The sequence below is a fragment of the Ceratotherium simum genome, chromosome 19, assembly GCF_057802395.1.
Source record: "Ceratotherium simum simum isolate JZ-2026a chromosome 19, ASM5780239v1, whole genome shotgun sequence".
Taxonomy (NCBI): domain Eukaryota; kingdom Metazoa; phylum Chordata; class Mammalia; order Perissodactyla; family Rhinocerotidae; genus Ceratotherium; species Ceratotherium simum.
The window spans coordinates 55,308,404-55,326,667 of NC_141918.1; the positions used below are offsets into that span (position 1 = coordinate 55,308,404).

At 44.8% G+C, this 18,264-nt stretch overlaps 1 protein-coding gene across 4 annotated transcripts in view; it reads right to left on the minus strand.

Annotated features, from left to right (window-relative positions):
• MAP7 (microtubule associated protein 7) overlaps positions 1-18,264 on the minus strand; it is a 172,459-nt gene that overhangs the window by 54,125 nt on the left and 100,070 nt on the right. For all 4 annotated transcript variants that reach the window (XM_087444164.1, XM_087444163.1, XM_087444165.1 and 1 more), the window contains exons 2-3: positions 7,358-7,459; positions 234-311 (exon numbers count right to left, since the gene is read on the minus strand). In XM_087444164.1, the coding sequence (XP_087300290.1) occupies positions 234-311; positions 7,358-7,459 (180 nt within the window). The remainder of the gene's footprint in view (positions 1-233; positions 312-7,357; positions 7,460-18,264) is intronic.

Consider the following 18,264-nt stretch of genomic DNA (forward strand, 5'->3'; position numbering starts at 1 on the left):
ATATAAGAGGAAGGGAAAATGACCCTAACCCTGGGCGGGCTTTATCGTTGTTTAGTCCCACGTTTCTATCTCACACTAAGTTCTGTTTCACAATGGATCTGCAAAACTGAGACAGGCGCGCTCCAGAGCATGGCTATTTCAGTGACGCCCATCTGCTCAGTGTTAAGTGTCCACATCCCAGAGGGAGAAGGACATGCCACCCCAGCGTCCCTGGAACCACACGAGGCAGGTACCGAGCTGCTTCTCGCGCTCCTCACGCCGCTCCCGGGCCAGCCGCTGCCGGTCGTCCACCCGCAGCACCGGCGGAGGGTCTGAAACGAGATGAAGACACGAGAGGAAGAGCAGATTAGAAAAGATAATAACAATGCTATACTCTGACAAACATCTTTTTGTCCAGTGAATCTGACAAATGAAACATCACTACATCTTACAACAATTAGCATGTATGACTACAGTTACAGTGACACATTTGATTATAATATTCTGAGATTTTCCAAGCATTTTTCTTCTATTTATAAACATGATATAAGAGAGTAGATCCTAAGAGTTCTCATCACAAGAAAAAAACCCAATTTTTTCTTTTTCTTTTTTTTGTATCTATATGAGATGATGGATGCTAACTAAACGTAGTGTGGTGATCATTGCACGACAGACGTAAGTCAAGTCATTATGCTGTACACCTGACACTTATACAGCCCTTCGTGTCAATCATATCTCAATAAAACTGAGGGAAAAATAAAAAGACACACAGCCAAAAAAAACATTATGTAAAAACATAAAGTAACAGTAACGTTTTGGCTATTTTCATCAAACAATATATATGATGTTTTGCATTCCTAAAGCTACTGAACTTCTATTATTTTTATGCTTTAAAAAGTCTGTTCCTTAAGAACAAACAGAATCGTAAGTGATTTACACTGAATAGACGTTCACCAGTTAGACGTCCAGAGCCCAGCTACGGGTCAGGCTGAGCCCAGTTCCAGGCCCGTCCTCACTCGCTGTGTAAATCAGGCTGTTACTACCCACCTTTTTTTTTTTTTTTTTGTGAGGAAGATTGGCCCTGAGCTAACATCTGTACCCATCTTCCTCTACTTTATATGGGATGCCACCACAGAGTGGCTTGATGAGCGGTGCAATGGCCGGAGCCTGGGATCCGAACCTGCGAACCCCAGGCCAACGAAGTGGAATGCGAAAACTTAACCGCTACACCACCAGCTGGCCCCTCTACTACACACCTCTCTAACCTCTTGCTCTGACATGGGTTTCGTGAGTTTTTACTTATTACCTATAAAATAGAACTGATCTCACACTGTTGTAAGGATTAAATAAAATAATGCTGGCACGGTGCCCAGCATGTGACAAGTCTCAGCAAATTCACTCACTCACTGAACACACAGAACATCCAGGACGCACCAGGCACTGGCCATGTGCTGAAAAGAAGGCAGTCGACAAAACAAGACAGAGACCTCTGCCGCCCACATGGAGTTTGCTATCAACTCAGGGAAAATTTAATCAACAGTATAAATAAGTAAAATACATAGAATGTTGGACTGAGATAAACGCTAAGGAGACAATAAAGGGGACTGTGAAACGGCAGGAAGGGGATGTCTAACACGTAGATGGGGCCCACGGGAAGTCTAACTGTGATGGTGACTTTCAGGTGCAAACTCCTGATGGAGGTTAGGGAGCTAGCAGACATTCCAAGAGACTGGAGCAAGTGCAAATGCCCTGAGGTCGTGAGCACCTCAAGTGTTCAAGAAACAATGGGAGACTGGAGCCACTGGAGCAGAGTGAGATCAGTAAGCAGCAGGGCCTGGTGAGGACGTTGGGCTGTACTCTGAATGAGACGCCACTGGGGACTTCCGGCAGAGGGCCACTATTGGGCTCACTCTGCCTGCTGCTGTATCAAAAGCGAAATAACAGTGATGACAATGATAACAATTACACTTGAAATCTGCTGTATTTTCTCCTCTACTAATAGTACTGACACCACAATTTTCAGATCTCCTGTTAAAATAGAAACCCACTGGACTAACACTTTGGAGACAACAGTGTGGTGCCTCATCAACAAATTTAAAGGCCCTGCATCCCAAATGCCTCACAAACGTCACAGAATTTACACATTTCAGTGAAATAAAAACTGACAAAAGTCTGTTAGGAGCCTGCATAGACCCGGAAGTATGCTTCATGAGCAGGACCAGGCAATGGTGTCTCATGCTTTTCCTTTATTAAGGCATGGTTTTTAAAAAATTGGTAATGTGAACCCCTCACTAGCTCACATTCACTATGATAGTTTCCAGATTTACTTATCATTTATGAGGTTTCAAATATTTTTTTTTTTTTTTTTTTTTTTTTTTGCTGAGGAAGATTGTCCCTGAGCTAACATCTGTGCCCATCCTCCTCTATTTTGTATGTGGGACGCCACCACAGCATGGCTGAAGAGTGGTGTAGGTCCACACCCGGGATCCGAACCTGCGAACCCAGGCCAAGGTGGAGCACACCAAACTCAACCACTACGCCACTGGGCTGGCCCCTCAAATATTTTTTACGCAGGAAAATATAGCCCTTGGTCCCAAAAGGTTTTCCTCCAACCCAAGGAAATGGATGTGTGGACGCCCCCTCGGGCACTTTGTGAAGGGCCATGTGGGGGGTTTTGCTGTCATTTTTTTTTTGCTAAAAGGAAATGACAGACACAGCAAAATGGTATTTTGAAGAAAGAATGATCTGAGAACCAAAGCCAAATGAAGTTAGAAGAAAGACTTTTAATAATTACTTATCACTTAAAAAATTCTTTAAATAATGAGGTTTGCTCACTCATAAAAACGTTTATCTAATTATAAAACTTGAAAATCAACTTTATTTATAAAAGCCATATAAGCACACATTACAGAAAGTCTATAAAATAGAGTTTAATGACTTCAAATTATATTAATAAATTTTGTTAACAAAACATGAAGTATGTGACTTTTCTACTTACTCTCAAGTACATGCCAAATTTCACACAGAATTTTAAAAAGAAGGTTTTAATAATAACATATGGGACACACACACTCACCCTCCCCACCATCTTTCCCCAAGCCACCCCTGAGAGCCCCAGATCAGGAACTGGGGTCCTGCAGTCACGAAGCGGCACCCAACCACGCGATGCTTGTCTCTTAGACGCACAGTTAGAAATCAGCAGTGCAGGACGCGGCAGTTAGCCCCTGATTTCTATGCTATCGTTTCATACGAAAATTACGCTCGTCACATGTAACAAACCTCATTCTGTCTGGCAACACAATACGTGAGAAACCAGGCTACACACAGAGCTACACTAGCACATCAGCTCAGCACTGCAAACACGGCCAGGGCTGAAAAGCGCAACAGCTCCCACCGGCCTTCTCTGAGAGCAGCGCTGAAAGGATAATCCCTTTTCATTTGGAATTAGATTTGACGAAGTAAAAATTAATGCAACACTTCTAAAGTGTAAGACGCATAATGACGGCGATTTGTAGATGATTTTGGTTGGTTTGGGAACCAGGCATTAGAAAATACTGAATTATAGAGCGAAAAGGTGTTCAACTTAAATTGTTTCCATCCTTCTGATGACATCAATAAGAAAGTCCCTTTGGTGCCAGAATGTCATTAACACCCGCCGTGAATGGAGGTGGGGAGGAGCCAGGCCTGGTCGGCTTTGCTCACTGCTGTGTTCCCAAGGCCTAGGACTATTCCTGGTGGAAAGGAGAATACTCAAGAAGTATTACTGAATGAATGAATGAGCACACAACCTTAGGTAACTTTCAGAGCCTTTAAACCTCCATCAACCTGCACCAAGGGGAAAAAATAATAGTAATTTTGTATTTGATAACCGACTTTAAAAACTGTAAATGTTAGCAATGAAAATTTTAAGTTTTAATAACTAAAAACTGATAAAAATTATCTTTAAAGATAGGTTTTCAGAAAGGTAAAATTACAATTGAATAATTCCAAGTAAGTAGTGAATTTTCTATAATTCTGCGTCTCCCTCTCATTTCGACTCTCACGTCACTTTTCCCTGGAACAAAATCAAGGTACAGGAATAACTGAACGTCGTGAACATTCCACACTCTTTCCCATTAGATCCTACACTGTTAGGATAAAATTCATTACTGATTCTCAGAAGGAAGAGTTTTGGTGTAAGAACACTCACAGCTGCATCCTGCACCCACCTCCTTCCTACAATGGCTAAGGAGTGGGGGCCACTGTTGAGAGTGGACGGTGGTGCTGTTGTGTCCTGTCTGTGACGACACGCACAAACCTGGCTGTCCCGCAGAGACCCCAACTGAAGAGCGGCTCTCGGAAATCAAGAGAATCAACTCACAGTGACAAGGCCTCTTCAGGAGCTCACCAGCTCTTGACTCCTACCCGAAGAGCTACGGTTCACACAATAAAGACCTTCCGTCCCGGCTTTGCATCTCACAAAGCACTTTCACATCTATTATCGTTTTATTCTTCACAGTAGTCCTGTGAGTGACCAAGCATTTATTCACTCAATGCAGAGCTGTTATGCCTGCTTTCCAAATGGGAAAAGTGAGGGAGACAGCATCATTCAGTGTCAGAGCTGGGGCTTCAAACCAGATCTGACTCCACCCCACGCCCTTTCCACAGCAAGGCACTTGCTGTCCTCAGAACAGCAGGATGCAGCAGACAGAAGGCCTGAAGACCCTGGGTCATGAGCTCCTCTGGGAGGGAAATTCATTTATAGATAATAAGGCAGAATGAAGTTTTAGTGGCTCTCTTAAAGACTTGGTGGAGGGTAGTAGAGGAACAGGAAGTAAGAGGGATTTTTAATGAACTAGAGTTCATTAAACTCTAGGCACATATAGTTCACGAATAAAATGTAGTTTTCTTTTCTAATTAGGTCAAACTTTGAATCATTTGGAGTTCTGAAGCACCATCTCCACTTCTTCAGGAAACAGCAGCCATGGATGATCTGTAACTTGACAGAGTGTCTCTTCTGGGCTGGGCTCAAGCATGCACAGCTGAGAGTGCTGGTCCTTCCCGGATAACAGGACACTGCGCACCCACACTTACACAACACCACAAGGCCATCCTCCATGTTGGAAAGGCCAAATATGAACACTCTGAATGTGGGTAGATGCTTTCCAAATCTCAAGTGTCAGAAGGTAAAAGAGGGCAGGAAACTTAACTAAAATTTACTAGGTTAAAAGGACCCTTTTTCATTTGGTCAGGAATAATCAGAATATTCCAAAATGTAGCATGTGTTTTTCTTCTTTTTAAGTTCTAGAGAATGAAAATCAACAAACTGCTTTCGGTAGACATTCCCACGACTCGTACCCCATAAAATCAAAAGGTTTGACTCAAGCCTAGCCCTCCAACATGGAACCTCTTCTATCACTCCTCAGAGATACTCAGGAAAATAACACAGTGGTTTTAAAAATAAGATCCTTATCTGTAGATACAAGAAAGCAGACACAGGATATACAAAAGACACAGCCTGAAATGAACTGTCTCCTCACTCAACTTGACGTTCACCCTGGGAACCCAAGGGTTCTATGAAGAGATGGCCGGTGGGGTGGGAAGCTTTTTAGCCTCCATGCTCTCCATGAACTCTGCACCTCTCTCTTGTCACACTGGAAGCTCCTGTTAGAACCATCTATTCTTCTACTGGTTTACTCCACCATACTGCCAATAGAAGGAAGCAATTATGTCTTTTAATAACATATCCCTAGTACATACACAGTGCTCAGACCAGATGACTACATGAGTTACCAGGATATAAAAATATAAACTGCACCATAAAGAATGGTAGATATTAGAAGTGATGGCTGACGGGGAGAACAAGGGAAAAATAGTACAAACCATTAGCTATGTTCAGTTCTCATGGAGAAACAAGTGGGGTTTTCATACTACAGAACTCCACAAGGATGCTCCCCGGAGAATATGGAACAACGTCCACTAGACTGTGCCCCATGAGGACAGGGAACCTGTTGTTTTGCTCAGAAAGCACCTCTCACAGGCCCAGGCACAGAACAACTACTCAATAAATATTAGATGGTGGCTGGGTGATGGGTGCATAGATGGATGGATAAATGAATGAATGAAAAAGCAAAATGATTGAGCTGGCCTGGTGGCATAGCCATTAAGTTTGTGCATTCCGCTGCAGCAGCCCGGAGTTCACCGGTTCGGATCCTGGGCACGGACCTGCTCATCGCTCGTTAGGCCATGCTGAGGTGGCATCCCACACAGAAGAGCTACAACTCACAACTATGATATACCGTGTATTGGGGCTTTGGGGAGAAAAAAAGAAAAAGAGGAAGATTGGCAACAGATGTTAGCACAGGCCCAATCTTAAAAAAGAAAGCCAAAATAAAATATTTTAAAAAAAGCAAAAGCAAAATGACGAAATGGGGAAATCTCAGCCCGCAAATTAAAACTCTGCTGAAACCACACATCATTTGCTGCTCATGAAATACCTGCAACAGTACTTGTTACTCACCTGTCTTCTAAATGACAAGCCAGACCTGTCTGCCCTGTTCAAGACCTTTCACACATGGGGGAAAAAAAGCACAAAACTACGTATAATGGGGAATGTTTTCCATGAGGCTAGACAGTTATTTCCATCTTTATTCTCACTGATTCACTGCTCTTGGGTGACTCTGGCCTTGGATGCAGCACCAAGTAGGGTTCCAAGAACCCCATGGGCTGTTCCGTTCGCCTTTCCCTTCCTTTGATTGTCTCTCGTCACCATCCTGTACATCAGTCTCTCTCAAGGTCCACACAATGGCTGGTGGATATCTGGAAGCAACTGTGTTGTTTATTCAATTGTCTGTGTTATGTTTACAAACTGTTTGCTTCTTTGTGTTATTGAGTGGAACAGACCATGAATCACGGGCTATTAAATGAAATTACTGTGTAGGTGTACAATCACTGCAGGAAATGGAGAACAAACACTTAATTCTATACTAGCTTTGCTGTCTGTAAAGATTTCCTTAAATGGTTTGAGAAAGAGTCACAAAAGAGAGATGCAATAATGCTGGGCGCACAGGCACAAAAAACTGTGTCGTATCTATCATTTCAAGCAGGATAGTAAAATTATTACCTCTCATACACTGCCTGACAGTGAACAATGCGTCCACAGACACCATCACGTTGACTGTCAAAAGGATTCTGAGAAGTAATCAGGATATGTCTCTGAATCTCCATTTTACAAGGAGAAAATCTAGGTTCTGAGAGGTCCTCTGACTTAAACGCACACATGCCAGCCCGAGCGTGGGTTCTCATGGCAGGACTGGAAGCAAGCTCTCCGAAATGCTAGCACACCTTTAAGGCTTTTGGGATAACTTCCTTTTTCCACAGCAGACCCAACGCCTCGTACCTGGTTGAGGTCCGGAGTGGCTGCTGTTTTGGCCTGAGACAGCAGTGGGGGGCCGGTTGGGGGCAGCCGTCTTCCTCTCCTGCACTTTGTAGCTGTCGGGCGCTGCACGAATGAGACACAAGAGAAGAGACACATTTAGTTTCTTAAAATTTATCAGAAATACTCACCTATTCAACATTTACTGTTAACCTTTGTATCAGGTACTAGACCAGACTCCAGAAATAAAAAGATGAAGTTACGACGCTGCCCTCAAGAAGCACATGGTTCACAGCCTCAGCTCGTAACCACGCCCACAGTGGTGGCCTGTCCAAGGTCCCTGGAGTTACTGCGCCAGCTGTCCCAGGCCACACATAAAGCAGCCATGTGGAAGCATGATTGGAAACTAGAGTCTCTGATCTTAGTTCTTACAAAGTTTATGCGTTAGAAGCAAAAAATCCCAAAAACATAACCAAGCAGGTCGCCGAAAGGGAACCAGGGGACATAATTTACTAGGATTTTAAAAAAGCCTCTGACCAAAGTTCAGTAACGAAGATGATTAAAGAGATTGAGGGAAATGTATTCTAGGGCAGGAAGGAAGGACAGAAACACCAGCAATTCTCTGGTCATATGAAGTACAGGGTCCTCTGGGACCAGGCAAAGTTTTCTTTACATATATTACTTTATTTAACTTATTCTTAAAGGATATTTGCTACTCTCTCAGACGGAAATTATGTCAAAAACCAAGCCCTTGAGTTTCCCTGCCTGCTACCCTCTGCATTAAAACCTGCTCTGCAGGCTGTCTCCCACCAAGGCGACCCATCTTCCAGGTGACCGGCCCAAAGCCCCAGAGCCCCCCTCAGCTCTCTCCTCTGTCACCCCCAACACCCAATCCGCTAGTAAATTCTTCCACCTGCACCTCAACAAGACATCTTACCACCTCTACCACTGCCTTTCAGCGCATCTCTTCCCTGCATGGCCTCGACATCCTCTCAACGAGTCCACCTGATCCTCCCCCTGCCCCCTTTAGCCTGTTTTCATCTCAGCAGCCACAGTGATCCCGTTAAAAGATGAGCCACGTCACTCCTCTGCTCAGAACTCTCCCACAGCTCCCGTCCCACTCCACAGAACTCCAGTCTCTGCCACGGCCCAGAAGGGACCACACGGGTCAGCCCTCACCTGGGACCACCCTCCTCCTAATCACTCGGCTCCAGTCCCACCGACTGACAGCCAGTCCCCTGCGGAGCCTTTCTGCGGACCTGAAATCTTCTCCTCCGACAGCAACCTGGGTCCCTTCACTTCCTCTGGGTCTCTGTTCAGTGTGACACCGGCGAGTCTCCTTGGCCTGTCCAGAGCAGCACCCCTTCATTCATCACCCCCTCCTCCTCACCTGCCTTGTGGTAGCCCTGCCCCCGACATAACACAGATGGATTACCTCCTTCCCCAGTAGGATCGGAATATTATCTAGGAAACAGGAAGCATTTGCCTAAGGTTTTTGAACCTGAAAGGGTGTGATAATAATTATGCTTCAGGAAGACTAAATTTAAAAATGGTACCCAAGATGTACTAAAAAAATTACTAAATTTACCTTTGACCTCTGAATGGGGAATAAACCAAATTTTTATGTCTCTTTCTCAATTAAATATAGTATTAGCTACCATGGAAAATCCTAGACCAAATACTAAAAAGTATCTTATATGACTATCTTCGTATTGCCCAGTTTCAAACAGTTTGCTTTAAATAACAGCATCAAATACAAACATTGATTAGTTTCAGTTTCATCTACTTGAGCTTTCTCTGCCTTATTTCTAGGGGAAGGTCTGTAAAGACAGAGAATGCGCAGACAGCAAATAAAACATTACAGAGCCCAAGGCCTCAGTCAGTGGTTTCTGATGGGACTTGGCCACGGGCGGGAATTTACCGGTGGAAAGGGCTACACTGTGTGTCTCTGTGTGTGTTTGTGTCTCTGTGTGTGTGTGTGTGTGTCTGTGCACACGCACACACATGCTGGGGACCGCTGGGGACAGGGACACAGAGACAAGAGTGAGTGAAGCCAGGGAGGCCCTGACACTGACCTAGAAGGAGGTCAGGAATGTGACGGTTCTGTCATGCTGTGACACGTGCTCGACCCCACTTGCCACAAACAAGTCACCAGTATCCCCACGTAGAGGGGAAGCCCACACCAGTTAGTCCTGGCCCAATCTCACGACTGTAGAGGCTGTCCCCTAGACACCAAAACCTGACTGTGCTGGGAGCCTTCGATAACCACCTGTCCCTTATCCTGCAAGTTAATCTTCTTAAAACTGCTGGCAGAGAAGTGACTACTTCAGAAAGATGAGCAGAAAGGAGTGCCACACAGACTCGAGCACCTTGATTACAGTTTTCTTTGCATTCTGTAGCCACCTCTGGCCCACAGCAAGTAAAGCCTCAACTAGTAAGCTGTTTAAGGGATCTGTTAGTTGCTATTTTTAGTCTAAGATAATGAGGACCAGTTGTTCAGAATATATTTCAATGTATTCATTTCTTTCTTGCTGTAAAGACTAAAGACATAATTTAGCCCTTCTCTGGTGACTGAGTATCTGTGGTGCCCCAGGTCCTGACAGCAAACATCCATCCTGATCAGTTTTATGCAACAGGGGACCACGGAGGAGATTAGAGAGACTACACACGTTTTTAGTACAAGTGACTGTTCCGAATAATCTCTGATAAAAGCTTTTTTTCCCTTTTGGTTGTAATTTGCTTTATTGTCTTGAAACTCAAATATGAAAAATAAATTTCAATTAAACTGGTCTGGTTACTTGAATTCCAATTTATCTACATCTGACTTTTATTGGGTCCACTCTAGCTGAGTATCTATCTGCTCACTTGATCCTCTCCTGGATCTCAGGAATTCATTCCATCCCAGAAGAACTTCTCAGTCCTACTCATAACAAGACAAATTTAAAATCTATCTTAAAATTTTTTATGCATGTAAAACTCATGGGTTAAATTCAGTAAAATAAAGGCAATTAGAAAAACTGTCAGGGGGCCGGCCCAGTGGCGTAGTGGTTGGGTCTGCGCACTCTGCTTCAGCGGCCCGGGGTTCGCAGATTCGGATCCTGGGCATGGGCCTATGCACTGCTTGTCAAGCCATGCTGGGGCCGCATGCCACATACAAAAAAATGGAGGAGGACAGGCACAGATGTTGGCTCGGGGACAATCTTCCTCAGCAAAAAGAAGATTGGCTACAGATATTAGCTCAGGGCCAATCTTCCTCATCAAAACAACAACAACAACAAAAACTGTCAGGAGCCAGCCCTGATGGCCTAAGTGGTCAAAGTTCGGCGCACTCTGCTTCGGCGGCCCTAGTTCAGTTCCCAGGCGTGGAACCACACCACTTGTCTGTCAGTAGCCATGCCACGGCAGCAGCTCACAGAGAAGAACTAGAAGGACTTAACAACTAGGATATACAGCCATGTACTGAGGCTTTGGGGAGAGGGGAAAAGAAGGAAGACTGGCAACAGATGTTAGTGCAGGGCGAATCTTTCCCAGCAAAAAAAAAAAAACACAAAAAACTGTCAGGCTGTTTAGTCCAAGATTATATACCGCTAATTTCTAACCATTAGGTTGGACATCTGTCTAAAGTTTTCAGGCTCTTTCTGCTTTTATATCAGTCTTTGCCTTCCAGGACTGAAAAAGTCCTTATTTCTCCAAAACCCTCTCTGGTTAACACTCTATCACGCTCAGAGGGAAGATTCAGACTCCAACAGCCCTGGGTTCAAATGTAAGCCCTCCTACTTACTAGCTGAGTGACCTTCAGAAAGTGTCCTGACTTCTCTGAGGTTATAAGGGGGTGATATGGCCCAACACAGGGCCTTGGGAGGATCGATGGAGAAGGAGGAGAAGCTAAGGACGTACCACAAGCTGGGTGCACAGGAGGCATTTAACAATCATCCAGCCCCTTTCTCTCCACTTCCATGCTCTTCCCTCAAGGTCCTGGGCCCCCACACCCATAGCACCTGCGCGGGGCAGCTGAGTGCTCTGGAGGCAGCTGACCCGGCTCTCCCATGTAGGATCTGTGACTCCTCAGCACCTCACTCAACCTCTCAGCCTTAACTTCCCTACCCATAAAGAGGAAAAACGCCTACTTTCAGAGTTGTGAGAACTCAATGAGACGCCGGGCCCCCCACAGGCTCAGTCAACCTAGGAAGTACTTTCCGCTCTCTCCCTATTCCCCCCACAAACGTGAGAAACGGGGGACTTCCTCAGAGCTTCGTTCACCTAGCACCAGCAGGGAGGCAAACGCATCGGCTTGGGGGTCACGGTCCTGGGGCCACGTGACCAGTGTGCAGGCGGGTCCGGCTCAGCGGCTGGGCAGAGGGTTTCAGCTCAGCTACAATCACACCTCGTGGGGCCCCCGGGCGGGCTGGACTTACTGCTGTGGTCTTCAGGGTGCACTCTGCTTTGGAAGAGTAATCATCAGTCTCTCTGAGGCTCAGAGAGGCGGCAGCTTCCTGAGATTTAATGCCCTTCAAGTTACCAGCACATTAGGTAGATATGAGCCTTAAAGAAAAAAACTCTCAGTCACAATAATGAGAAAATAAAACCTTGTGAGACATTTTCTTTTTTTAACAAAGCAGTGGGAATTTCTCTGCTTGAGAACACAATGAAAACAGGAATTTATTCATTTTAAGATTTCCAACATTTAAAAATCTGGAAATCCTAGGGAAGCAGCAGATAAGATCACATATACAATTTTTTAATTTGCTGTTAAAAAAATACCATTTTTAAAATAACTCAGGTGACTCTCCAGTTTTATTTAAATCTCTTCCCTTTCATTTTTTAAAAAAAAAAACTGAGCCACATACTATGATGCTCAATTAGTCTTCGTAGCCTCATGAAATCCTGATTAATCCTCCTGCCAGCCTGAAAGCTTTACCTCCTAGAGTCACATGTGAGCGTGGAAGGATGCAGAGGCGCGCCCTCCCCCGTGGTCTGTGATGGTCTCTCTCTAGATCGCTCTGAAGCAAAACGCAGAGGCAGCAGACACCGGGAGCTCATATCTAGTAAAGGTTCTGCGGCTCCAGTAAGGGCCACAAATGCGCATCCACAGCCACATTCTCTGCGCGTCCCTGCAGCGTTTTCCCATCAAGGGCACGGGGTCCTCACTGCTTGGTTTCTATTTCTGGCTGAATGGTCTAGCCGAAGAGTCTTCTCTCAATGGATCAAAACAACTGGTTTGACAAATGCTAACTTGAGTAAAAATGCTTCCTCTAGTAAGACATTTACCAGTCCAACCTTAGGGACCATCTTGAGTTTAAATCTCACTGAACCATATGCGGCCTTGACACCCACAAGGATAACTATTTCTGTCACTGTTTTAAAAAAACGTAGAATGTGGTCTGGGAAACAGTGAGGGTCTAGCCCTCACCAACAGCTCTGTACGGGTTGGTTCTTCTTCGCTGTATTTTTCAACCAGACCTTGTGGACATACAGCCCGCGGGCTGCATGTGTAGGTCTGGGAGAGCCAACTATGCAATGGCCATTTCTGCAGTAAAAAATGGTTGAGTAGCGCAACATCACGTCTCAATCTCACAGTTTCGATCCATCCGTGCAGAGAAGAGTGAACACAGTGCAGAGAAGAGTGAACACAGCAGCCCGAGGGCACTATCCTCGAAAGGCCTGATTTTGCTTTTCATCCTTTGCAACAAATCTTGGCCACGAGCATGACTACGTGCCGAGTCCTGGGTATTCCTAGGGAATCACAGAACCTCAGGTGGTCCTGGCAGATCCCTGACACACTAAACAAATAGCTTATTTGAAAATCTGGCTGCAGAATACTGTTGGCAATTGAAGAACGTTATTGGCTTAAAATCATAAGTTGTGTAGGGATGATCAAAGCTCGTGGGAGTTAGCATCGGACAGAGGTGGGTTAATTTCCCATTTTACCTCTGTTTTCTTCCCTCTCGCGTTTTTTCAGACAGCACCCTACTGGGTGGGACGCCTGTGCTCAGCAGTGGGATAACAACATTAAGTGAATAATGCACCTTCCTCTAACACCGTCTCCTTTCCTGGTCCCCTAGTTCTATGTTACTCCCCAAACTATGTTTTGGGCTTTTGATCTCCCAGTAAGTTCTCTTCTCCTCAGAAAAGTTACCTCCTATTATTGCCTGAAGCACAAGCTCTGTGTCAGGTGCCTTCCAGTCTGCATTTATCAATATGCTCTCTCAACACAGCCCAGTCCCCCCCAGAAAACGTGTGCTCTTGCATCTCTGCCGTCACCCGAAACTATGTCAAAGCTGAACTGCCTGTCCCCACAAAATCAGAACCCCCGATGTCAGTCTCTCAGCTACTGCCCGTGGAGCCACCACAGTCCCAGGCTCAGGAACGTGAAGTAATTTTTCAGTAAACATTTACAACACCCCCGTGGACCAGCCACTGTGCTGTGCACTAGGAATACAAAGATCACAGGACACAGCATCTACCTGCAAGATGCTTATCCTCCTTCGGAGGAGACAATATGCAAATACACGACACTGCAACAACAAACCAATTCCGTTTTTAAAAAAATCAATACACCACAGAGGATTAATAACCAAATAAGTGAAATAGACAGTGTTATAAGGATTCAGAGGTGGAAGAAGGTGCTCCGGGGTAGTCATGATGGACAGCTTCACTGGAAAAAGACTTTGAAGAAAGCAGAGGATGTATACAATGGAAGAGTAAAGCAGAGAATATTCCTCGCTGGGGCAGAGCACGGCTAAACCACAGAGCAGAAACAGACAACCGGGGCTGTTGAGTCAGAACAGCGGGTTAGGAAGGCAGGTGGCCAAACCCGAGACAAGGCAAACAGGCCGAGGTCAACACCTCCCCGAATTCCAAGAGTCTGGACTTTATACGAGGGTAGTGCAAGTCACTGAGGCGTGTTGTACAGAACTTCTACTATGAACCACTCTAGTCCCAGTGGATTCTTCATAAAGAAAAGTGAAGCCTAGCGAACCTGCTAGAAATGTTTAAAAAACACATCCAAATGAAAACCATAATAGGAAACCAGACACTTAAGAACTCTGCTTCCTACGCAATTCAGTAATTATTCAGATTTTTCCACTTACCCCTAACATGTACCAACAGACAACTATTCGAACATTAAGGGAAAAAGTGCCACGAGTGAGCATGGGGATCCCTATGCCTGCAGTTGCAGAAGCGGGGGGAAGAGGAGGAGTGGAGTCAGTGTGGCCGTCCCAGAGGGAGACCCGGGCAGCCAGGACCCTCTGTAGGCCTCAGCATCTCCCCTGCTCCAAACCTGCAGGAAATGGGACCCGGCCACGAACCCCAGGGGGCAAGAGCAGGGGCAGGATGAGGAAACAGAGAGGAGGGAACGTGCCTGGTTGGGAAAGAGGTGGGTGTTTTTGAAGGTCACTTTGCAAGCAGGTCACAGAAATAAAATGTGAGTAGAGGCTGATGGGCGTCTTTAATCTGCGGACACCACAGGATGGGGAAGCAGCCACTTCACTGAGCACACTTACAGGTACTGCACCACGGCAACGTGCACAACCACAGACGCTGAAGAACAGTGCGGAGTCCAACTTGCCCTTCTCCACAGAATGAACCCACTTTGTGGTGCGACACCAGGCCACATTTAATCTGACACAGCAGTAAGAGTGATGAACCATTTATTCAACACTCTATTCAACACTTGTTTTTGCAAAAACAAACGCAAGGAAATAAGAACATCTGATGATAACGTATATTTGAGTCACACGGCGCATCCTCCTCATTCATTCTGCTGACAGAAACAATTCAATTAAGATTTATTTTTCCTTTCCATTTCACACACTCCAGACGAAACAAAAAGTTATGACTTGGTGGCTACAGAAGATAGTATTAGAGGCTTGTAAGACCATGTGGAGGTTTTAATATTTAGGGGGAGCTCACTCAGGAACAATGAACGGTGACTGCAAGTCACTTTCTGATTACTTCATTTCTTCACAATGAAAAAATTTATGACAGTGATGACATTCAACCAAAAGAAATCGGTCCAGTGGTGTAGCAGTTAAGTTTGCTCGCTCCATGTTGGCAGCCCAGGGTTCACAGGCTCAGATCCTGGGCGTGCACCGACGCACTGCTTGTCAGGCCATGCTGTGGCCGCGTCCCATATACAGTAGAGGAAGATGCACACGAATGTTAGCTCAGGGCCAGTCTTCCTCAGCAAAAAGAGGAGGACTGGCAACAGATGTTAGCTCAAGGCTAATCTTTGTCACCAAAAAACAACAACAACAAGAAATCTGTTCAACACTGAGGTAATACAAACCCAACACAAAGACACTGATTTTATAAACACAGTCACCTTCAAAACTGACACTAAGGCATGAAGAACAGGACAGACACACATGGGTGTTTATTAATAATTTATAACCCATCAACTTCCGAAAAGAAGTTGAGGCAGTTGCACTGAACTGTCAAAGTCTATTCATGAGATGGTAAAAATATAGACATAACCATAACTTTTGCTAAAAAAATCAACTTTTTGTTTGCTAAATTATACATGATAGGAAAGATATAAATATTACTTAAATACCAGCAAAAGATAATCCTATTAAAACAAGATACCAGAATAGATATCAGCTCTTTGGAGGCAAACAAGTAGCCTACTCCTTATCCCTTAAAAATAGTCACAGACATCATGCTCTGAGCTGAAAGAACCACAGACGGTTCCCAAGGAAATGGAGCTGGAGGCATTTTGTCTCTACACCGGCCAGGTGCAGATCTATGAAATGTTCCACTCGACCAGAGCACATGTGGGCAGGGACCACACCTTTCATCCTTAAAACCTCCATGTCTTTAGTGTTCCGTCCACCCTCCGGCACACGTGACACCGAATAAATGCTTGAAGAAGGAAAAGAGAGAGTGAGAGAGGGTGGATGGTGGACTCTGAGCAAACTGCGGTGAAAGCCCAGAGAGAAAAAGTACTCATGACGAGGCAATAAGTAAAAAGTGTATGCTGCTCATTTTCTGAAGGATGCTAAGACTGTAGACAAAAGGTGACCAAAAGAACCGTGAGATCACAGTCACATCCACTCCACGTCAGAAAAGAAAGAAAATATTGAATGCAATTCTAGGACAGTCTTGACGTTGTATCAGGCAAGACTCAAAATCAAATGACTGCTCTTGCAGCCACATAACAGAAAGGTCTGCCCGGTGTCACCTACAGGAGCGTGTCGGGAATGAGCGCGGTCGACCCCAAATACCACAGAATGTCGTCCGTCCTGCAGGGAAGGAGCACGAGGACGTCCCAGCCTCAGTGGAAACATCCGGAAGGCTACAAAACAAGCGTTTCAGCTCTGCGAGACTGTAAACCTCAACCTTTCCCAAAGCTGTTCTATAGATTTGTTTTGATAATCTGTTTGTTAAAAAGCCAGAGACATCCCTCCGAGCTGAAATGAAGAGCATATTTCAGAAAAGCACGTGCTCCACACAGTCTGTGGGAACTACTGGGAACCACTTACTAAGCTGTTTCCTTCCCCTAAAAGCCGCTGCTTGATTCACGTTACACACTCCTTCTGATGCACTTGGCGGACAGGAGTAAACACTACACATTTTAAACTCAGCCAAAAAGGCCTTTATCTAAAAACAAACAAAAAATAAGTAAAACAAACAAAAGCCTTCCTTCAGCGAGACAGCAACACTATAAATAGAATAGAAAACGCTGCCTTCTCCACCTGCCTGAATATAAACCAGCTTAAAAGGCAACCTCTTATCCCGGCGGGTGACGCACCCCTAGTCGCAGTGCTGGCCTTTGCGCTCTAATCTGAATAATGCCTACGACTGAGCAAGTAGCAGGGCAGAGTCCAGAGGAGAGGGGAGATACCGAACCACACCAGAGGTTTTCCAGCTACTGAGAAATGGTCAATTACAGAGACAGTAGTTAATTGTCTGACTTTCAACAGCTGGATAGGGAGTTTATCTAATTAGACCCTATTCAATTAAATTCAATGTGTAATTAAAAGCAACTATTTAAATAACTTAGGAAAGAAAAATAATTAGAATTCAACTTTATTACACTCTGCTTAATTAAAAGAACCAACTGAAAGAAGCTGTCTTTCCTTTTAACAGGATAATGATTTACTTTAACAAAAACTAAAATGGCTAATGCGAGTAATTTTACAAAATGATTACTATAGGCCACAAAATAGAAAAGCTTTCGTACTTAATGCAAAATGAAATTATCAAGGTAGAAAATGTACAGTTCTTAGAAAGAATCCCAAATAAACAGTGGACTCAGTTTTAAACATCAGTTTTGCAAAGAACTGTGAATGTAATTTCAATCCTATGAGTATTAGCGGAGTGAAAGAGTGTAATCTGTGAAATAAACACACATATACATGGCTGCAGAATATCAATAATTAATCATTCCTCCTCTGTAGAAAATAATAGTGAAATGCTTAACTTTAAATTTTCTCATGTAAACTCTGAAAAACTCAACAGGAATGAGTGGTAAATAATGAAAGGGCCAGTTTATTCCAATCATTTCAGGAAACCACAGAACACGTATTTAACTCACAGGTGGTTTAACATCACGGGCCCACCCAGCCTCACACACGGGCCCACGCTGCAGTCGTTCCTACATCTGGGACCTGGGACCTTGCTCATTTTCTTCTCACTGAACACCAGCATCATCATCTCTCCAACTATCTAAAACCACTCCATCTTTCTTCTTTTTTAAAAAAATACCCCTTATTTTCTAAAGTGGTTTTAGGTTCACAGCAAAACCGAGTGGCAAGTGCAGAGTTCCCGTGTGCCCTGCCTCCACACGCGCACAGCCTCCCCCCCCCCAACATCCTGCACTGTGAGGCGTGTTTGTTTCCATCAGTGCACACACACTGACACGTCCTCACCTCCCGAGGTCCACAGCTCACAGCAGAGCTCACTCGCACTCCTGGTTGCTCCAGGTT